Raw genomic sequence first — 20,235 nt, forward strand, 5'->3', positions numbered from 1 at the left:
AAATGAAAATGAAACTATTTCACCACTTCAATAAATTAGGGATTACGAAGAACTTGAAGGCTTTGACAATCATCTTGAAGGTTACAATGAAAATGAAGATCTGAATAATGCAATCATTGAAAGCAATGTATGAAGGCAGCTCATTATCTGCACTGGGTGTCTGTGCCGATTTTGTTCATTTGCAGTCAATCAAAAGAACACAGCAATGTATCCTGGATGAATTCCTCTGTCGATAACTATTAGGAACAAATATGCGGTTTTATAGTACAGTGGATTCCAGTTAATTGGGGTAGCTGCTTATTTGGTACAACGCTTAAAGAACACAAAACTAATTGAGAAAACAGCCGGGATTTCCTTTGCTTATTTGGGTCACTGTGCCACTTAATTGGGCCAAGAGACCATTGCCAAACAGTTTCTAACTAGTGTCAGTCGTGCGCACTTGGGTGTCTATCAGACACTACACTGTGCTTAGACTGAAAAGTTTTAAAGTAGCATCAGTTGTGTGTGTTTGTGTTCAAAAAGCAGTGACTTTTGTCAGTGATTGTCGGTGGGAAATAAGCTGTCATTCAGAACTGTTTTGCCCACTGCGGTTTCAAGTATTCAGACTTGGAAATGCCAGAAGTGGGAGAGAAAATGGAAAGATTTCACTACATCAACAAGTTAGTAACTATGAAGAATTTGAAGGCATCGACAATCATATGGAGTGTTACTTTTGGTGTCCACCAGACACTCAGCTCTTTCTTATGACTCCAAGTACCTGTTTGCATGTAACAGGGACCACATCCCAGTACTCCACTTTGACTGGTGGGCTAAACCAGGTACGGTAGCTGGTGGATCTCAAACCCTGGTAAAGGTAAAGATGCCTGTCCTAGCATGCAAAGTCAGCTCTGGCAGTCTGTATCTCAGTTGAAAGGAGATTCTGCAATGCTCCCTGGAGAGCGAAAGGCATGACGAGGCATAGAAAAAGTTATGGTCATCCTCTGCAACCAGGGAAGCTGTGACGACTACTCATACCACAGGACACAGACTTCTGAGGTAGAGCAAGCGTAACTGCACTAGCGCAGTGACTTTTCCACTTTAAAAACTATCCTGCACAGGTTTCCTGTCATCATCGGATATGGTGGACAACCACCAGTAGTACTGGTAATGTTCTAATTTGTTCTGTTGTTCATTTAAATTAATAATTTGTTATTCAGTTAAACAGTAGTTTGTCTTTTTTTTAATACTTTTTTTACCATTTCCATGAAACTTCAGCTATTTGGAGCAGCTGTTTAAATGGGCCAAAATATACTGGTCCTCATGTGCCCAAATTAACTGCAATCCACTCTATATAAAGAGTAAAAGAGAGGCGAGAGTGGGTATCAGACCATTGGAATATGACATAGGAGAGGTAGTAATGGGGGGACAAAGAAATGGTGGCTGTATTTAATAAATAATTTGCATCAGTTTTCACTGTGGAAGACACCAGCAGTATGCCAGAAATTCGAGAGCATCAGGGGGCAGAAGTGAGTGTAGTTGCTATTACTAAGGAGAAGAGGCTTGGGAATCTGTAAGGTCTGAACATAGATTTGACACATGGACCAGATGGGCAACACTCCAGGGTTCTGAAAGAGGTAGCTGAAAAGATTGTGAAGGCATTGGTAGTGATCTTTCAAGAATCACTAGATACTGGAATGGTTCTGGAGGACTGGAAAATTGCTAATGTTACTCCACTCTTTAAGAAGCGAGGGAGACAAAAGACAGGAAATTATAGGCCAGTTAGTCTGACTCTAGTAGTTGATAAGAGTTTACATTAAGGATGAGGTTTGGGAGTACTTAGAAGCACATGATAAAATAGCCTGAATTCAGCACAGTTTCTTTCAGGAGAAATCTTCCTTGACAAATCCGTTGGAATTCTTTGAGGAAATAACAAGCAGGACAGACAAAAGGGAGTCAGTGGATGTTATTTACTTGGACTTTCAAAAGGTGCTTAACCAGGTGCTGCACGTGATGCTGCTAAACAAGATGGTATTACAGGAAAGATATTAGCATGGACAGAACATTGGCTGACTGGCAGGAAGCAAAGATTGAGAATAAAGGGGACCTTTAGTGTCTGGCTGCCAGTTAATAGTGGTGTTCTACAGGGGTCAGTGTTAGGACCGTTTCATTCACATTATATGTCAATGATTTGGATGAAGGAATTGATGATTTTGTGGCCAAGTTTGTGGACTATACCAAGCTAGATGGAAGGGCAAGTAGTGTTGAGGAAGCAGGGAGTTTGCAGAAGGACTTAAACAGATCAGGAGAATGGGCAAAGAAGTGGCAGATGAAATAAAGCATAGGGAAGTGTATGGTCATGCACTTTGGTAGAAGGAAGGAAGGTGTAGACTATTATTTTCTAAACAGGGAGAAAATTCAAAAGACAGATGCAAAGATTCAAAGTCCTCATGTAGGACTTCTTAAATGTTAACTTGCAGGACAAGTCAGTTGTAAGGGAGGCAAATGCAATGTTAACATTCATTTCAAGAGAATTAGAATACAAAAGCAAAGATGTAATGCTGGGGCTTAATAAGGTATTGGTTGGACCGCACATGGAGTATTGTGAGCAGTTTCAGATTCCTTATCTAAGAAAGGTTGTGCTGGCATTGGAGAGGGTCCAGAGAAGGTTCATTAGAATTATCCTGGGAACGAAAGGGTTAATGTATGATGATCGTTTGATAGCTCTGGCCCGTACCCACTGGACTTTGGAAGAATGAGGAAGGATCTCATTGAAACCTATGGAATATTGAAAGGCGAAGTGGACACGGAGAGGATATTTTCTGTCGTGGGGATGTCTAGGATTCTGCTCCTATGTTTCATGGTCTTTATGGTTTGTAAGCATATTTGATAAGATAAAAAAAATGATATCAGAGAATCAATTGTTATCAGCCAGTTAAACTAGTATTTCATTTTTGGATTTTAAAGTGTTAATCAAAAAGCTATACGCAAAGTAGGATCAACCACCATACATTAATGTGTTCTTTTGGATGATTCAGCAGAATCTTAGTTAAACAAACTTTGCGAAATGTACATTCTCTGTATCAAACTGCACGGCACGAGAAGATTTACTGCACCTGCCTGCCAGGATAACCTTTGGCACCTCGGCTCCCATCCGGTCCACGTTCTCCCTGTTGGAAAGAGGTGGACAATGTTACCCTTACTATTACCTGATAGATCACCAAATCGTGCATCATTTTCGACTTTATTTTGTTTCCACGCTCAATATCGAGGAGTTTCAAGTAAATTTATTTTCAGCAATAATTTTTATTTCATCATGCAAGAGTAATGTTTCGACTGGAATTACAGCTTTAAACATACTCTAGCCTATGTCACTGAGAGCTATTTTCCAGATGTGTTACTGATATAGTATTCATGCATGAACACAATTAAAGCAATCCACTGCCAAGTGCAGCATGATTCAGTGTAAAAACTTGGCATTAATTTCTAGGATGTCCCTTGTTCCAAGGAATTCATGTTTCAGTTTGCCCCATGAGGAATGATTGCACAGCAAAGAACTATTCCTAATTTAACAGACTCAGATTGGTCCAAGTCATCTGGAATAATATTTTAAAAAATGATATGATCTATATTGGTCCCACTGTGGGGTTCAAGTGGGGTAATTTTGTACTACTGATAAATTGGGCATGTCCTTAGCATCTAAAAATGGCCAAAATGTACGTTCCAAATTAATTGTACCCCTACTTCTTATCCAATGTTTTTCTTGTGATCCAGAATAAATTTGGCCTGTCCTCAGCTCACTACAAAATCTGCAGTTGCTGTTACAGAAAAAAAATCAGTTTAGAATCAGCCAAGCACTAAACTAATTTCCATAGAGAGCAGCCTGGAAAATTATTATTAATTGCATTAACCCACAAATGCTTAACACATTTGGGTGACATTCTCTGTCTGCCAACTTAACTTAGGCATTGATACAGGCAACTTAATGCAGGAATTATTCTTCAGTAGACAGAAAATTGCTATATAAAGGCATTCCTCATGTTTCTTAAGATCCCCAGCAATTGTTGTTTTTTTTTTGCTTTAGTACATACTCCAAAACTTTGCAGCTTCATAGTAAAGGAAAAGATCACTAAAGAGATTGAATTCAGCTCTCTATGATTGTTGATTCAAGACAATGCAAATGGTTCCTTCACCATTAACATTCAAGGGCTGCCAACAGAAATAGTTACAAGATATTATTAGTGATGACTGACATGACCTCACAGTATCCAGATGTCTTAAATTGATACAGACATGCTGAGTATAATTTAAAAGCTTCTGTTTCAACCACTGTTGGAAGGCAACTCCAGCATTTATCAAAAGCTTCTACGGTAAGCTAGTGCAGACACAAGGACATTTTCCCCAACAAAAGAGCTGGAGAAGAGTAAGCATGTGAAGCACATCGATTCCAATCTAATTCTCAACAATAATGCATCATAAAAGTTTAAAAGTAAAATAGTTCTACATGTGTCATATGCTCAGTGGCCATGTTATTAGGTATATCTGATCGTTAATGCAAATATATAATCAACAAATTATGTGGCAGCAACTCAATGAATGTTAAGTTGTTATTCAGATCAACCATAAGAATGGGGTAGAAATCGGAGCTAAGGTACTTTGATGATAAAATGATTGTTAGTGCCAGATAGGGTGGCCTGAGTATCTCAGAAACTGATCTCCTGAGATTTTCATGCACAATAGTCTCTAGAGTTTATAAAGAACAGTGCAAACAAGAACACTAAGTGGCAGTTCTGTGGGTGAAAATGCTTTGTTTATGAGAGAGGTTAGAGGATAATGGAGAGACTGGTTCAAGCTGACAGGAAGATGACAGTAACTCAAAATACCATGCATTATAGCAATGGTGTGCGGAAGGGCATCTCTAAATGCACAACACTCTGATCATTGAAGCAGATGGGCTACAGCAGCAGAAAACCACTAACATACACCTAGTGGCCACTTTATTAGATACCTTCTAAATAGACTGAACGTATAGGAGTTGGGATGTAATGTTAAAATTGTACAAGGCATTGGTAAGGCTGAATTTGGAGTATTGTGTACAGTTCTGGTCACTGAATTATAGGAAAGATGTCAACAAAATAGAGAGAGCACAGAGAAGATTTAATAGAATGTTACCTGGGTTTCAGCACCTAAGTTACAGGAAAAGGTTGAACAAGTTAGGTCTTTATTCTTTGGAGTGTAGAAGGTTGAGGGGGGACTTGATAGAGGTATTTAAAATTATGAGGGGGATAGATAGAGTTGACATGGATAGGCTTTTTCCATTGAGAGTAGGGGAGATTCAAACAAGAGGATATGAGTTGAGAGTTAGGGGGCAAAAGTTTAAGGGTAACACGAGGGGGAATTTCTTTACTCAGAGAGTAGTAGCTGTGTGGAACGAGCTTCCAGTAGAAGTGGTAGAGACAGGTTGGGTATTGTCATTTAAAGTAAAATTGGATAGGTATATGGACAGGAAAGGAATGGAGGGGTATGGGCTGAGTGCAGGTCAGTGGGACTAGGTGAGAGTAAGCGTTCGGCACGGACTAGAAGGGCCAAGATGGACTGTTTCCATGCTGTAATTGTTATATGGTTATACTGGGAGCGTCTATTTAATTATAAAAAGAGACGAGAATTTTTTTTTTCACTTAGTGCATGTTATAGGCTTTTGCAACATGTATTTTTTGACTTCTCTGCACACTTTGTTGTAACAAATAACACTGAGATCCCATCAAAGCAAGTGCGGGAACAAATATACAATAGTAGTTTGATAGAAGGTGTACTTAGTAAACCACTGAATGCACTAAATTGCAGCACAGCATAAAATTCTTTTAAACCATGGAACATTTAAACTTTTCTCGGGCATCCAGCTGAGTACAGGTATTGATTATAAGTGACTTTTCCATGACAAACTCTGCCATCTTCACCAGGGATGATGCCTGGGCATGCTAGTCTGGTGGCATTTATACCCCTGTAGTTCGTCTCTCCTGATTGGTTAGTCTTTATCCAATCAGGTTTCAGCTTTCCCACCTTGTTTACAATTGAATTCCAGTTCTTTCTTAGAGCTAGACCTTTGTCTTCGTTAAAATTCTTTTCCTCTAGTTTTATTTCAATGGCTTCTTTCACCAGGCAGTCCCTCAAGCCATTGGTGTGGCACAGTAGCTTTGTACCATCGAAGTCAATTCTATGGCCATTGCAAATGCAGTGTTCCACTACCGCTGATTTCCCCAGATAAGCCAAATGGATACACCTCTTGTGGTCCTTGATGTGAGTTTTCACTGGGCATCCCATCTGGCTAATACTGCTTATACATCCAAATATTCAACTGACGATGGAGATGGAGAAGAATAGTTGCCTCCCGTTCCTGGACATTCTAATACAACAGAAACTGGATGGTAGCTTTAGACATGGTACCTATTGGAAACCCACAGAAATGGACTTACACCTCAACAATAACTGCTACCAGAACACCTCCCAATGTAGAGCAGTTCCTTCTACTTTGATTAAGCGTGCAAAAACTATTTCAGACCTAGAGAGTCTTCCTGAAGAAATAAGATGATTATGCACGACATTCCTGCAGAATGGCTACGAGTTGAAGGAAATCAATCGGGCCCTTAAGCTGACGGAAAAACCAGGAAACCTAACCACAAGGAGGAATTTGTTACTGCTGCTTGACTTCCCTATCTTTCCATGGTTTCTGGAAGGATTGCCAGGATCTTGAAGGAAAATTGGAATAATACCATCTATAAACCTGTAAGGAAGTTCAAATCACAGCTTATGTGGATCAAAGGTGACCTGGGACTCAGGTTGGCTAGCACTTTGTGGTGAACTACATATACCTGTCTGGACACGCCCCCTGCTGACTGCTCCTGTGGCTCCTCCCACAGACCCCGGTATAAAGGCGATTGAGGCCTGAGCCCGGCCTCTCTGTCTCCAGGATGTAGTATGGTGGTCAACTACTGCTTGTTCTTTCTTCCAGTCAATAAAAGCCGATATCTCGACTTCACGTCTCAGAGAGAGTTATTGATGGTGCATCAATTTTATTGACTGGAAGTTTTAAAACATGGAAAGCGTTTTACGTCCGGAAAGATTGGATTTGGACCCCCAAGTCCCTGAAGCAGCTCTTGCCTTTGAACTCTGGCTTGCATGCTTCCAATCATACTTGGAGGAGGTTAGTGCAACTGAACCCGCTGTTATGCACCGAATTCTCCTCTCGAGGGTCACCCCGAAAGTTTACTCACTTATCAGAGGCCTGCCGACCTACGAAGGGGCACTGGAAGCCCTCAAAAGACAGTACCTGCGGCCGGTGAACACCGTCTATGCAAGACATCGCTTAGCTACGCGATGGCAGCGGCCTGGAGAATCGAGCGCCGAGTTTCTCTGAGCCCTACAGACACTCGTGCGGACTTGCGATTGCAAAACACTCATGGTGGAACAGCATGCGGAGCTCCTCGTACGAGACACCTTTGTTACAGGAATCAGGTCAGTGTATGTGCGCCAGCGGCTGCTGGAAAATGCCGATCTTACCTTACGCTCGGCGATCGAGACGGCCGACACGCTGGAGGCTGCTCTGCACAACGCTGATGCTGTACAGCCGCGCGATCCCCCGCCGGTTCCGTGGACACCTCAGACCCCACCGCCGCTGGTTCCCGCGAGCGAATTCGCCAACGCCGCTGCCAGTTGCGATTCCACGAACTCCCCAAACCCGACCACAGCTGCTGCCAGTCGCAAGCCCGCGCAGTGTTACTTCTGTGGACTCGAAAAACACCCCCAAAAACGCTGCCCGGCCCAAGAAGCGACCTGCTCCAGCTGCGGGAGGAAGGGCCATTTCGCCAAGGTTTGTAAGTCTAAACCACGAGCAGGGTCGGGCAGCGCTGCGTGTGAGGCATGGGGGCCGCCATCTTGCCTGCCCATCTCGTGCGAGGCATGAGGGCCGCCATCTTGCATGCCCAGATGGGGGCGGCCATCTTTGTCGGCGCCAACATGCCCTGCCCCCTACCCACTGGTGCTTACCGGGCACCAAGACGGCAGTTCAACTCTGGCCACCGTAACCCTCGACCAAAGCGCCCCACACCAGCTTGCAAGGTCAATGATGGACATCCTGGTGGAGGGGCACAGGACTAGCTGCCTGTTTGACACGGGCAGCACTGAGAGTTTTATTGACCCGGACACAGTGCAACGCTGCGGACTCGTGACACGGCCGGTAAGCCAGAGGGTCACCTTGGCTTCTGGGTCGCATTCCACAGACATCCGGGTGGGTTGTATAGCGACATTGGTGGTGCAGGGCACAGATTATCGGAACTTTGCGCTACTGGTCATGCCTCAACTGTGCGCGCCTGTGCTATTGGGGCTGGACTTCCAGAGCCACCTCGAAAGTGTGACTATGGCAAATGACGGGCCCCTCCCACCACTCACTGTCAGGAATCCTCAGTTTTGTGGGACTTCGTCATATACCCCGCTACTGACCACACACACACACCGAGCCACACATCCCACCCAGCACCATGCCGACAGCTGCGCCACTGACACCACTTGCAGCCTCTCCACCCTCAAGATCCCTCCCCCACCACTGTTCGCTAACCTGACCCCCGACTGTAAACCTGTGGCAACTAAAAGCAGGAGGTACAGCATGGGGGACAGGGCCTTCATTCAGTCAGAGGTGCAGCGGCTGCTCAGGGAGGGGATCATTGAGCCAAGCACAAGTCCTTGGAGGGCCCAGGTGGTTGTTGTTTGGACTGGGCAGAAAAATAGGATGGTCGTGGACTATAGTCAAACCATCAATAGGTTCACGCAGCTTGACGCGTACTCCCTACCCCGCATCGCGGATATGGTCAACCAGATAGCTCAGTACAAGGTGTACTCGACAATAGATCTGAAATCCGCTTATCACCAGCTCCCCATCCGCCCAGAGGACCGCCCCTACACCGCCTTCGAGGTGGGCGGCAGGCTCTATCACTTCCTGCGTGTCCCATTCGGTGTCACAAATGGTGTCTCGGTCTTCCAGAGGGAAATGGACCGGATGGTGGACCAGTGCCAACTGAAGGCCACATTTCCCTATCTGGATAACATCACCATCTGTGGTCATGACTGGTCAGATCACAACACCAACCTCCAACGATTTTTCCAAGTGGCCAAAGCCCTGAACCTTACTTATAATAGGGACAAGTGTGTGTTCGGAACCACCCGACTCGCTATCTTTGGGTATGTCGTGGAAAACGGGGTCATTGGCCCTGATCCCGACCGTATGCGCCCCCTGTTAGAACTCCCTCTTCCCACCACTCTCAAAGCCCTCAGATGGTGCCTGGGCTTCTTTTCCTATTACACCCAATGGGTCCCCCATTACGCAGACAAGGCTCGCCCCCGGTCAAGTCTACCACTTTTCCCCTCTCTGCCGAGGCCTGCGCAACCTTCAGCTGCATTAAAGGGGACATTGCCAAAGCAACGATGCATGCGGTGGACGAGACCATTCCCTTCCAAGTAGAGAGTGATGCCTCCGATTTCGCGCTGGGTGCTACCCTCAATCAGGCAGGCAGGCCAGTAGCATTCTTTTCTCATACACTTCAAGGCTCTGAAATTCGGCACTCCGCGGTGGAGAAAGAAGCCCAGGCCATAGTGGAAGCTATTAGGCACTGGAGGCACTATCTCGCCGGCAAAAGGTTCACCTTGCTGACCGACCAGCGCTCAGTTGCGTTCATGTTCAGCAACCAACAGCGGGGCAAAATCAAAAATGATAAAATTTTGCGGTGGAGAATAGAACTCTCCACCTACAACTATGATATCCTGTACCGGCCTGGAAGGCTCAATGAGCCCCCTGATGCCCTATCCCGGGGAGCGTGTGCCAGCGCACAGCTCGACCAGCTATACGCCCTCCATGCACATCTTTGCCATCCAGGGGTCACCCGATTTTACCATTTTGTGAAAGCCCGGAACCTGCCTTACTCCCTTGAGGACATCAGGATGATGACCATGGACTGCCAAGTCTGCGCTGAGTGCAAACCACACTTCTACCGTCCTGAAAAGGCGCAACTTATCAAGGCCACCCACCACTTTGAGCGACTGAGTGTTGACTTTAAGGGCCCCCTTCCCTCCACCGATCACAATGTCTACTTTCTCAATATTATCAACGAGTACTCGCGGTTCCCCTTTGCCATCCCCTGCCCTGACACCACTACCACGTCCGTCATAAAAGCCCTGCGCCAGCTCTTCACTCTGTTCGGATATCCCTGCTATATCCACAGTGATAGAGGGTCCTCCTTTATGAGTGACGAGCTGCACCAGTACTTGCTGGCTAGGGGCATTGCTACTAGTCGGACCACGAGTTATAATCCCCGGGGAATGGACAGGTGGAGAGGGAGAATGCCACAGTGTGGAAGGCCACACTTTTGGTTCTTAAGTCAAAAGGGTTGCCGGTCTCTCGATGGCAGGAGGTCCTCCCTGAGGCACTCCACTCTATCCGCTCCCTGTTATGTACGTCCACCAATGCCACCCCTCATGAGCACCTGTTTTCTTTTCCCAGGAAGTCTGCCACTGGGACCACCCTACCAGCTTGGCTGATGTCCCCAGGGCCAGTGCTGCTCCGGAAACATGGGAGGAGCAATAAATACTCCCCGCTGGTTGAGAGGGTTCACCTTCTACATGCGAACCCCCAGTATGCTTACGTGGTCTTACCTGATGGGCGGGAGAACACGGTCTCCGTCCGCGACCTGGCGCCCGCAGGAGCAGCAGACCACTACCCCGAACACTCCACGGTAACTATGAACCCTGTACCCGAGGTGACACCGCGCACACCGAGCCCTACACAGACACCTCACGACACTCCTATACCGGGCGTCTCGCACACGCATGAGGGATCACTAGTGGGCTGACACCTCCAGTTAGGCCGGAACCAGCACAACCACCGTCTCCGGTGCAATCACCACCAGTACCTGTGCAATCACAGCCGGTGCTACGTAGATCGCAGCGACAGATTCGACCACCTGATAGACTTAACCTGTAAATATACTTGTAAGAAACTTCGCCCCATGGGGACCCTCTTTTAAAACAAAGGGGGGGTGAATGTGGTGAACTACATATACCTGTCTGGACACGCCCCCTGCTGACTGCTCCTGTGGCTCCTACCACAGACCCTGGTATAAAGACGATTGAGGCCTGAGCCCAGCCCTCATTCTCCAGGATGTAGTATGGTGGTCAACTACTGCTTGTTCTTTCTTCCAGTCAATAAAAGCCGATATCTCGACTTCACGTCTCAGAAAGAGTTATTTATGGTGCATCACACTTGCAGGATTCCCTGTGAATGCGGAGCAGCTTATATCGGTAAGAACTGGAATTCGGTTGTAAACAAGGTGGGAGAGCAGAAACCTGATTGGATGAGGACTAACCAATCGGGGGGTCAGATGACGGGGGTATAAATATCACTGGACTAGACATGGCCAGGCATCATCCCTGATGAAGGTGGCAGAGCTTGCCTATGAAACATCAATTATAATCAATACCTGTACCTGGCTGGAAGCCCAAAAAGAGTTTATTTGTTACATATGCCGGGAAAGCACTAGATCGTTTTTCATGGAATATTTGTTTCATTTTCCTATCTTTAAATTAATTTTTACAGTTTTCTTCATCCCTTTATTTTTTAAAAAAAATCTGCATCACTGTATTCTTCTTTAGCATTTTCCTTATCAGTCATTGATATCTGAAGTTCAGCTGCCAGTCTATTATTTATTCTTATTTTTGACAGATGTTTGTATTAACTGCTCTATTTATATCTCTTGTACTTATAGTTTTAAAAAAACTATAACAGCTATTTCTCTGTTGCTATATGCTGTCAAACTTCTTTTTCAAAATTAGTTTTGAATGTATATTACTTTCCTCTTGCTAGTTAGGAAGTAACTAGAAGGAGGAAGTTAGGAAGTTTACCTGCTGGGAAAAATGAAGCTATTGTCTCAATTCCTCATCCTAAACAGCGTTCTTTTATTTCTGAACCCATATTCCATTCCATTTCCCGACCTCTGTCTCAAACAAACAAGCTATCTGCATTATGACATCCAGATGAATTCCTTATTAGACTCTCCAGTTTCTTATCATCACCTTTCTACAGGATAATTTCCTTACTGCAGCTCACTCACTGCCCTGATCTCTAAATTTATTCCACATCAAATCCCATTCAACCATCTTCATTTCCTTGATGACAATTCCCACATACCAAAAACATTTCAAATTTAATTCCCTCTTGCTAAATCCTTTGCAGCTCTCAGTTCTTCCAACTATGGTATGTTTGACTATCCAGAAAACATCTCTTTCCCAAATTCTTTTTCCTGTCTCTTTAAGGTTAATTGTTTCTCCTTTCTCCCCATCCATCAACTGTGCTCTGAATCTTTTGTTATTTCATGGACTAGTACCATTAAGTAATGGACTCCAGGTTGGGAACCTCAGCCCTGGACTATCTGCATACCACCTTCACTGATTTTTCCACAACCCGTTATGCTTTTCCAACTCAATTCTCTCTTCTCCACTGAAGGATATAAAAAGGCTGAGTGATTGGACATGAAAGTGGTAGTGGGGGTGCATTATGGGAAAGCATGAGGTTATACACTAAGAAAAAGCAGATTAGAAAAAGCAAAGTGTTGAAAACATTTATAGCCAATATGAAAAGAGAAAAGGGGTTAGTGTTTCAAGTTGATGATCTTCCATAAGAACCTTTGAACAAAAGCCACTGACTTACAATTTTTACTCTTTTTTCCTCTGCACAGATGCTGCCCTAATGAACCAAACACTTCCATTTGGTTCAGCTTTTATTTCAGATCCACCGTGTTGGGAGCTTTGTGTGGCTAACATGTCATACAGCAAGGCATGTCAAATCCTAGCTATGAACATATCTCAACCAAGATCATTTCATCTTTGCCTGGATCCATGTACACATTTTTTGGCAAAATCACCAAAGAATAAGTGAAATCAATTTACAATTTTTCCCTCTTCTCAGTTGAAGATGTCACTTCAACAGCAGAAATCAGCTGAGTATTCATCAAAGAATGAAATTCAAAGATCAACAGTTCACTCTCAAGTTAGATATTCTTATTATAGGCCAGTGAAATGTGTTTGCTGCTATTTCAGATTCAGATACAGATTCAGTTTATTGTCATTTAGAAACCACAAATGCAATGCAGTTAAAAAATGAGACAACTTTGCCCCAGAATGATATCACAAAAGCATATGACAAAACAGACTACACCAGAAAATCCACGTAACGTTTGGCAATCCCCAATCCAGAGTCCGGAGAGGCTGCTGCGTATTAATATTGCACTACCGTCTAACACATTCCCCGGAAAGGAGCTCCAAATCCACCAGACAAAACAAGATCAAAAACTAAAGCTACAAGACCTGCACAAAAACCACATAATTACAACATATAGTTACAACAGTGCAAACAATAGCATAATTGATTAAAAAACAGACTGTGGGCACAGTAAAAATAGTCCAAGATGTTAAAGGACTGTAAGTTCAAAAGAAATCACCACAGTTTCCACAAGTCCCCAGGGTCCCGACAGACTCGCCATCCCACGCTGGCGGCAGAAGGGAATACCCCCGCTATGGACTTCCACGGCACCACCCAACTCAGCCTCGCAGACGCAGCACACAATGGAAACTCCGTCGAAACCAGCCTCGCAGATGCAGCACACACCGAAAGCGACCCGAGTCCATCGAACGGACTCCAAGTCCGTCGAACCTCCGAGCCGACGACCATCCCCTCCAGCACAGTTTCTCCGAGCACCATCCTCTGCCAAGCATATTAAGACGGCCCCGCCAACGGCCATCGGCAATGCGACCCCGAGGACTGGGGGCCTGTTCTTCCCAGCAGAGTTCCAGACCTCACAGCAGCAGCAGCAATGAAGAAGGTCTTCCTGGAATTTCCCGATGTTTCTCCGTGCTTCCACGTCCGTTTTCAATCGATTATGATTGCGCACGGCACCCCACTTCACAAATAACAGATAGTCAGTTCCGGAGTGGCCGCTGCAAGCTGCATCGCGCCGCCATCTTGGATGATGATTATTTAAACCTGCCCTTGCCTCTAAACCTCCATATCTTGCTCCATGAGTTATTAGAAGTAGGGGATGGAAATCATTCGGTATCTGGGATTCAGGTGAATAGGGAAAATAACTGTGTACCCTTTTAACCACCAAAATGCAGAAACAGCAAATGAGGAACTGTAATACAACGGTTGGCCCAATGTCAAATGAGAAAGAGAAAAAGAAATGAAAAGGAAAACAATTAAGAGAGAAGAAATAAACTTTTAATTTAATTTAAAAATTTATCTTCAACAAAACAAAATTCCTTAAGAGTAGGACTTCACATTTGTCCAATAAAATGTTGCTGTCAGAGAGGTTGATTAGCAGTAAATACCATAAATTACACCATTGAAAAGATGTGGAATATAATAGATAAACCTTAAGTTTTTGTTGTAAATTTAGCCCATAGATATGGGGCAATTACGCCCTCTTTTAATTCAGTTTTTCAACAGAAAGGTTTATAGTTTACATGAAATTTTAATGCAAGAAGTATCGTAGGAAAGGCAAATGAGCTCAGGGCATGGATCAATGCCTGGAATTATGACATTGTTGCCATTAGTTGGTTGCAGGAAGGACAGAAATGGCAGCTCTATATTCTGGGTTTCTGTTGCTTTAGATGTGACAGAGCAGGAGGGATTAAAAGAGGAGGGGTGGCATTACTAGTCAGGCATGGCAGTGCTCTGTCAGGACACACTGGAGAACTCGACTACTGGGGTATTATGGGTGGAACTGAGAAATAAAAAAGGTACCACTACCTTGATAGGACTATATTACAGACCACCCAACTGTCCTAGGGACTTAGAGGAACAAATTTGTAGAGAGATCACAGATTGTTGCAAGAAACATAAGGTTGCTATACTAGGTGATTTTAACTTTCCATATATTGACTGGGAATCCCGTACTGTAAAAAGACTAGATCAGATAGAGTTTATCAAATGTGTTCAAGAAAGTTTCCTTCATCGGAACGCAGAAGTCCCAATGAGAGAGTGTGTGATACTGGATCTGCTATCTAGGGCAGGGCAGGTCCAGAAGTTTGTGTAGGGGAATGCTTTGCATCCAGTGATCACAATGCCATTAGCTTCAAATTAAATATGCAAAAAGGTAGGTCTGGTCTGTGAGCTGAAATTCTAAACTGGAAAGAGGCCAATTTTGATGGTATCAGATATGATCTGGCAAATGTGGATTGGGTCAGGCTGTTTTCTGGCAAAGGTGTGCTTGGTAAGTGGGAGGCCTTCAAAAACAAAATTTTGAGAGTACAAAGCTTGTATGTGCCTAACAGAATAAAAGGTAAAGACAACAAGTGTAGGGAATCTTGGTTTACAAGAGATATTGAGACCCTGGTCAAGAGATCAAAGTAAAGTGCATAGCATAGGTAAGTAGGAACAAATGAAGTCCTTATGGAGTATAAGAAATGCGAGAGAACACTTAAGAAAGAAATTAGGAAGGCAAAAAGAAGGCATGGAGTGAGGTGAAGGAGAATCTGAAGAATCTGAAGAAATTCTACAGATATGTAAAGAGCAAAAGGATTGCAAGGGACAAAATTGGTTCTCTGCAAGACCAGAACAGTAATCCATGTGTGGAGCCAAAACTGATGGGGGACACCTTAAATGAATTCTTTGCATCTGTATTTACTCAGGAGATGGACACAGAGTGTACAGAAGTGAGGCAAAGCAGCATCAACCTCATCGGCCCTGCATGGATTACAGAGGAGGAGGCAAATCAGGGTGGATAAATCCCCAGGGCCTGATGAGGTGTTCCCTCAGACCCTATGGGAGGCAAGTGCAGAAATTGCCAGGGCCCAAGCAGAGATATTTAAAACATCCTTAGCTACTGGGAAGGATTGGAGGATAGCCACTGTTTAAAAAAGGTTCTAAACATAAACCAGTAAATTATAGGCTGCTGAGTCTGACATCAGTTGTGGGAAAGTTATTGGAAGGTATTCTCATGGACTAGATGTATGAGTATTTGGATAGACGTGGACTGATTAAGGATAGTCACCATGGTTTTGTGTGTGTAAGGCATGTCTAACCAATCTTATAGAGCTTTTCGAATAAGTTATCAGGAAAGTGGATGTAGGCAAGGCAGTGAATATTGTCCAGATGGACTTTAGTAATGCATTTGACAAGATCCCGCACAAGAGGCTGATCAAGAAGAATCACTTTCTTGGTATTCAGGATGAGGTAGTGAATTGGATGAAACATTTGGTTTGTGGGAGAAACCAGAGGACTGCCTTTCTGACTGAAGGTCCGTAACTAGTGATGTGCTGCAGGGATTGGTTCTGGTTCCATTGTTGATTGTCAATGATCTGGATGATAATATGGTTAACTGGATCAGCAAATTTGCGGATGATGCCAAGATTGGGGGTGCAGTTGGCAGTAAGGAAGGCTATCATGGCTTGCAGAGGTATGTACATCAGTGGTTAAAATGGGCTGAAAAATGGCAGATGGAATTTAATGCACACAAGTGCAAGATGTTGCACTTCGGTATGACCAACCAGGGTAGGTCTTACACAGTGGACGGTAGGGCACCAAGGAGTGTGGCAGAACAAAGGAATCTGGGAATACAGGCCATTCAAAGCAGTGTCACAGGTAGATAGGGTTGCAAAGAAAGCTTTTGGCACATTGGCCTTCAAAAATCTATGTACTAAATACAAGAGCTGGGATGTTATGTTGAAGTTGTATAAGATGTTGACGAGTTCTAATTTGGAGCATTGTGTGCAGTTTTGGTTACCTACCTACAGGAAAGATGTAAATAAGATTGAAAGAGTACAGAGAAAATTTACAAGGATGTTGCTGGGTCTGGAGGATCTGAGTTATAGGAAAGATTGAATAAGTTAGGACTGTATTCTTTAGAACATAGAAGATTGAGAGGAGATTTGATAGAGGTATACAAAATTATGAGGGGTATAGATAGGGTAAATGCAAGCAGGCTTTTTCCACTGAGGTTGGTTGGGACTATAACCAGAGGTCATGGGTTAAGGATGAAAGGTGAGATGTTTAAAGGGAACATGAGGGGAAACGTCTTCACTCAGAGGGTTGTGAGAGTGTGAAACTAGCTGCCAGCACAAGTGGTCTATGCAAGCTGAAGAGAAGTTTGGGTAGGTGCATGGATGGTAGGGGTATGGAGGGCTATGGTCCCGGTGCAGGTTGATGGGAGTGGGCAGTTTAAATGGTTTTGGCATTGACTAGATGGGCCCAAGGGCCCGTTCCTGTGCTGTACTTCTCTATGACTTTAAATTAATAGATAGAGTGGTCCATCTCATACAGCACCTTCTGTATTTTTATTTAATCTTGCATCTGCTCTCAGTTGGAGTTATAACATCTGCACATAAATAATTACCAACACCATTTGTAGTCTGTGGGTAATGTCACTCCAAGAGCTTTTACTAGAATATTTGTATTGGAGATGACAACAGTCTAAATGAATTGTTTCAGTTGAAGAAACATTTCAGCTCAAATTAAATGAATTTATCTTTACACATTTATTTGTCCTTACACAAGAAATAAATATCCCGTCAAGGTAAATGATTCCAGCAGGTGCATTTAAAGGTCTACATCGGCGAGACCCGACGCAGATTGGGGGACCGCTTCGTCGAGCACCTCCGCTCCGTTCATCACAATTGACAGGACCTCCCGGTTGCTACCCACTTCAACTCTGCCTCTCATTCCCATCTAGATATGTCCATACATGGCCTCCTCTACTGCCATGATGAGGCCAAACTCAGGTTGGAGGAGCAACACCCCATCTACTGTCTGGGTAGCCTCCAGCCTGGTGGTATGAACATTGAATTCTCCAATTTCCGGTAATTCCCTCCCCCTTCCCCTTCCCCTATCCTAGGTCCCTCTCTGCCTCTCTCCCCTTTCAACTTTCTGCTCCTTTATCTCTACAGTTCTTTCATGTTTATCCCCTCCCCCCTTATCCTTCCTCTGATTGGTTCTCCACCTGGCGCCTCTAGCCCTCCCCCCTCCCCTATTTCTATTACTGGGCTTCGGCCCTCTCTTCCCCCCCATTCCTAATGAAGGGTCTTGGCCTGAAACGTTGGCTACTCTTTTCTCACGGATGCTGCCTGACCTGCTGAGTTCTTCCAGCGTCGTGCATTTAAAGGTCTGTCTAGTGGAATTTAAAACGGATCTACATATTAGCTTCTACATTAGCAACCTTAAACACAGAATCTTCTTTCCATGCTGTCTTTTTGCAGGTCCTTTGAAAGGAATTTCCCAGTCTTTTTACTTTTTTAAATATTTTACTGTTTTTTAAAAAAAAGTATCTGTAAAAGCTATTTTTCTTTTAAAAAAAAAGATCAACAGACATCTAAAAGCAGCTGGATCTAATAATCAAGCTACACCCTGCCAAAAGTTCTTGGAAATGCAAGTGCATTTGATGGTAAATTGTCCAACATTCTCTGCAAATTCATTCATACATACATACATGTCCCTTGCGCATCAAATGCTTATGAAGTGGTTTTAAAAATCACCATTCCAATAAAATATAATTGTTGGAGTGTAACAATATGACTGACAGAGAGCAGGCCATTTGTTGTGCCTGCTACATATTTTAATCTTACTACTAAATATTGTCATCGATGTTCCAGCATGCTTCTGATAGGATATTTGATCTCCAATTAGAATTTACTCTCATTTAAGCATAATTTATTTATTAGTACCAGAATCAAAATAGTGGATTTGTACTTTAATTTCAAATAAAGTACTTCACAGGACACTTATTTTTTTGAGATTACAAGCTGTTTCTGGTTGCACACTATAAGAGAGTTGCAGAGGGTGTGGAGAAAATTCCGCAGAATGTTGCTTGAGATGTAATATTTCAGTTATGAGCAGAGACTGGATAGGTTGAATACTAGAGATGCTGCAGATGCTGGAAATCTGAGAACACACACAAAATGCTGGAGGAACTCAGCAGGTCAGGCAGCATCCGTGGAGAGGAATAAAGAGTCGACATTTCAGGCCAAGGCCTTTTTTGCCTGGAAAGGCTGGCTTGCCTTCTTTGGAGCAGAGATGGTTGAAGGGCTGGCTGATGGAGATATATAAAATTATGAGTCATGGATACGAAAGATATTAAGAAACATTTCCCCATGCCAGAGAAGTACAAGATTAGAAAGCATAGGTTTAAGCTGAGTAGTAAGAGCTTTAAAGAAAATCTGAGGAAAAATTGGAATCTAGAACAACTGTTGGGGTGGAGAAATGGAGGAGGTGGAGACTTTCATAGCATTTAAGAAGCATTCATGGTGAATTACTGAAGCATATTAGGACACAGACCTCCAAGAGGAACACAATCTTGTGGTCTGGAGGCTTGTATGCCTCAATGGCCCAGAGAGCTATGCTGGCTGGAGTGAAGGCTTTGGCTCTTGGTAGTGTCACCCATGCCAAACAGGCCAAAGAATAGAGGTCAGACTTACAGCGGTCCACCAGTCCTCTGGGTCTGGGGGCTCATCTCACGAGTAACAACCCTGACCTGCTAAACAAAATTGTTACAGAAATACCAATAAAGATTCCTTCTATATCTGAGTACGATGATATTCCTGAGTCTCCACCCGGGACTTGCATGACTGAGAGTAGTGAAAACCAAGAGGAAGCTACTGATATGAAGCAGGAAGCTTCTGAACACCGCTGGAGACATTTTTTACATCACAAATATGTACAGGGTTGCCTGGAGATTTATATGGGTTAATGTTGGAAATGAAACATTTGAACTATATAGGCAGGACATAGAAAGATACAGGAAATAGACAACTTAGTCATTTTAGCAATTTTAGCAATCGAGTTGATGCAATTGGAGAGGCTGCTGGTTTGAGTCGCTGCCATCAGAGGGTCCACTGAGCTTGAGACACTTTCCTCAGAGATGCTTGGGAGACGTTATCGAAATTCTGAGATTTATTATTTCATATTGGCTTCTTTCAGTTCAGTGTTTATTTTGTGTCCTCACCCATTCTTTCTTGTTGCAGATTGGTGGGTGGGGTTTCGGTGATTTGTTAGTTTTTTTGCGAGGGAGGAGTTGAGAGTATTTTAGGTTTGCAAGCTTTTGTTTTCTTTCAACTACTTACATGGTTTTCTGTATTCTGTGGCTATCTGGAGAAGACAAATCTCAGAGTTGTAATGTGCATGCATAGTTTGATAATGAGATGAACCTTTGAATTTACTGAATTACATCATTG

At 43.8% G+C, this 20,235-nt stretch overlaps 1 protein-coding gene across 4 annotated transcripts in view; it reads right to left on the bottom strand.

Annotated features, from left to right (window-relative positions):
• Nucleotides 1-20,235, bottom strand: part of col27a1b (collagen, type XXVII, alpha 1b) — a 591,175-nt gene that overhangs the window by 400,641 nt on the left and 170,299 nt on the right. For all 4 annotated transcript variants that reach the window (XM_073052881.1, XM_073052882.1, XM_073052884.1 and 1 more), the window contains exon 9: nucleotides 3,093-3,146. In XM_073052881.1, coding sequence (XP_072908982.1) covers nucleotides 3,093-3,146 — 54 coding nt within the window. The remainder of the gene's footprint in view (nucleotides 1-3,092; nucleotides 3,147-20,235) is intronic.

The sequence above is a fragment of the Hemitrygon akajei genome, chromosome 7 (assembly GCF_048418815.1).
Source record: "Hemitrygon akajei chromosome 7, sHemAka1.3, whole genome shotgun sequence".
NCBI classification, from domain to species: domain Eukaryota; kingdom Metazoa; phylum Chordata; class Chondrichthyes; order Myliobatiformes; family Dasyatidae; genus Hemitrygon; species Hemitrygon akajei.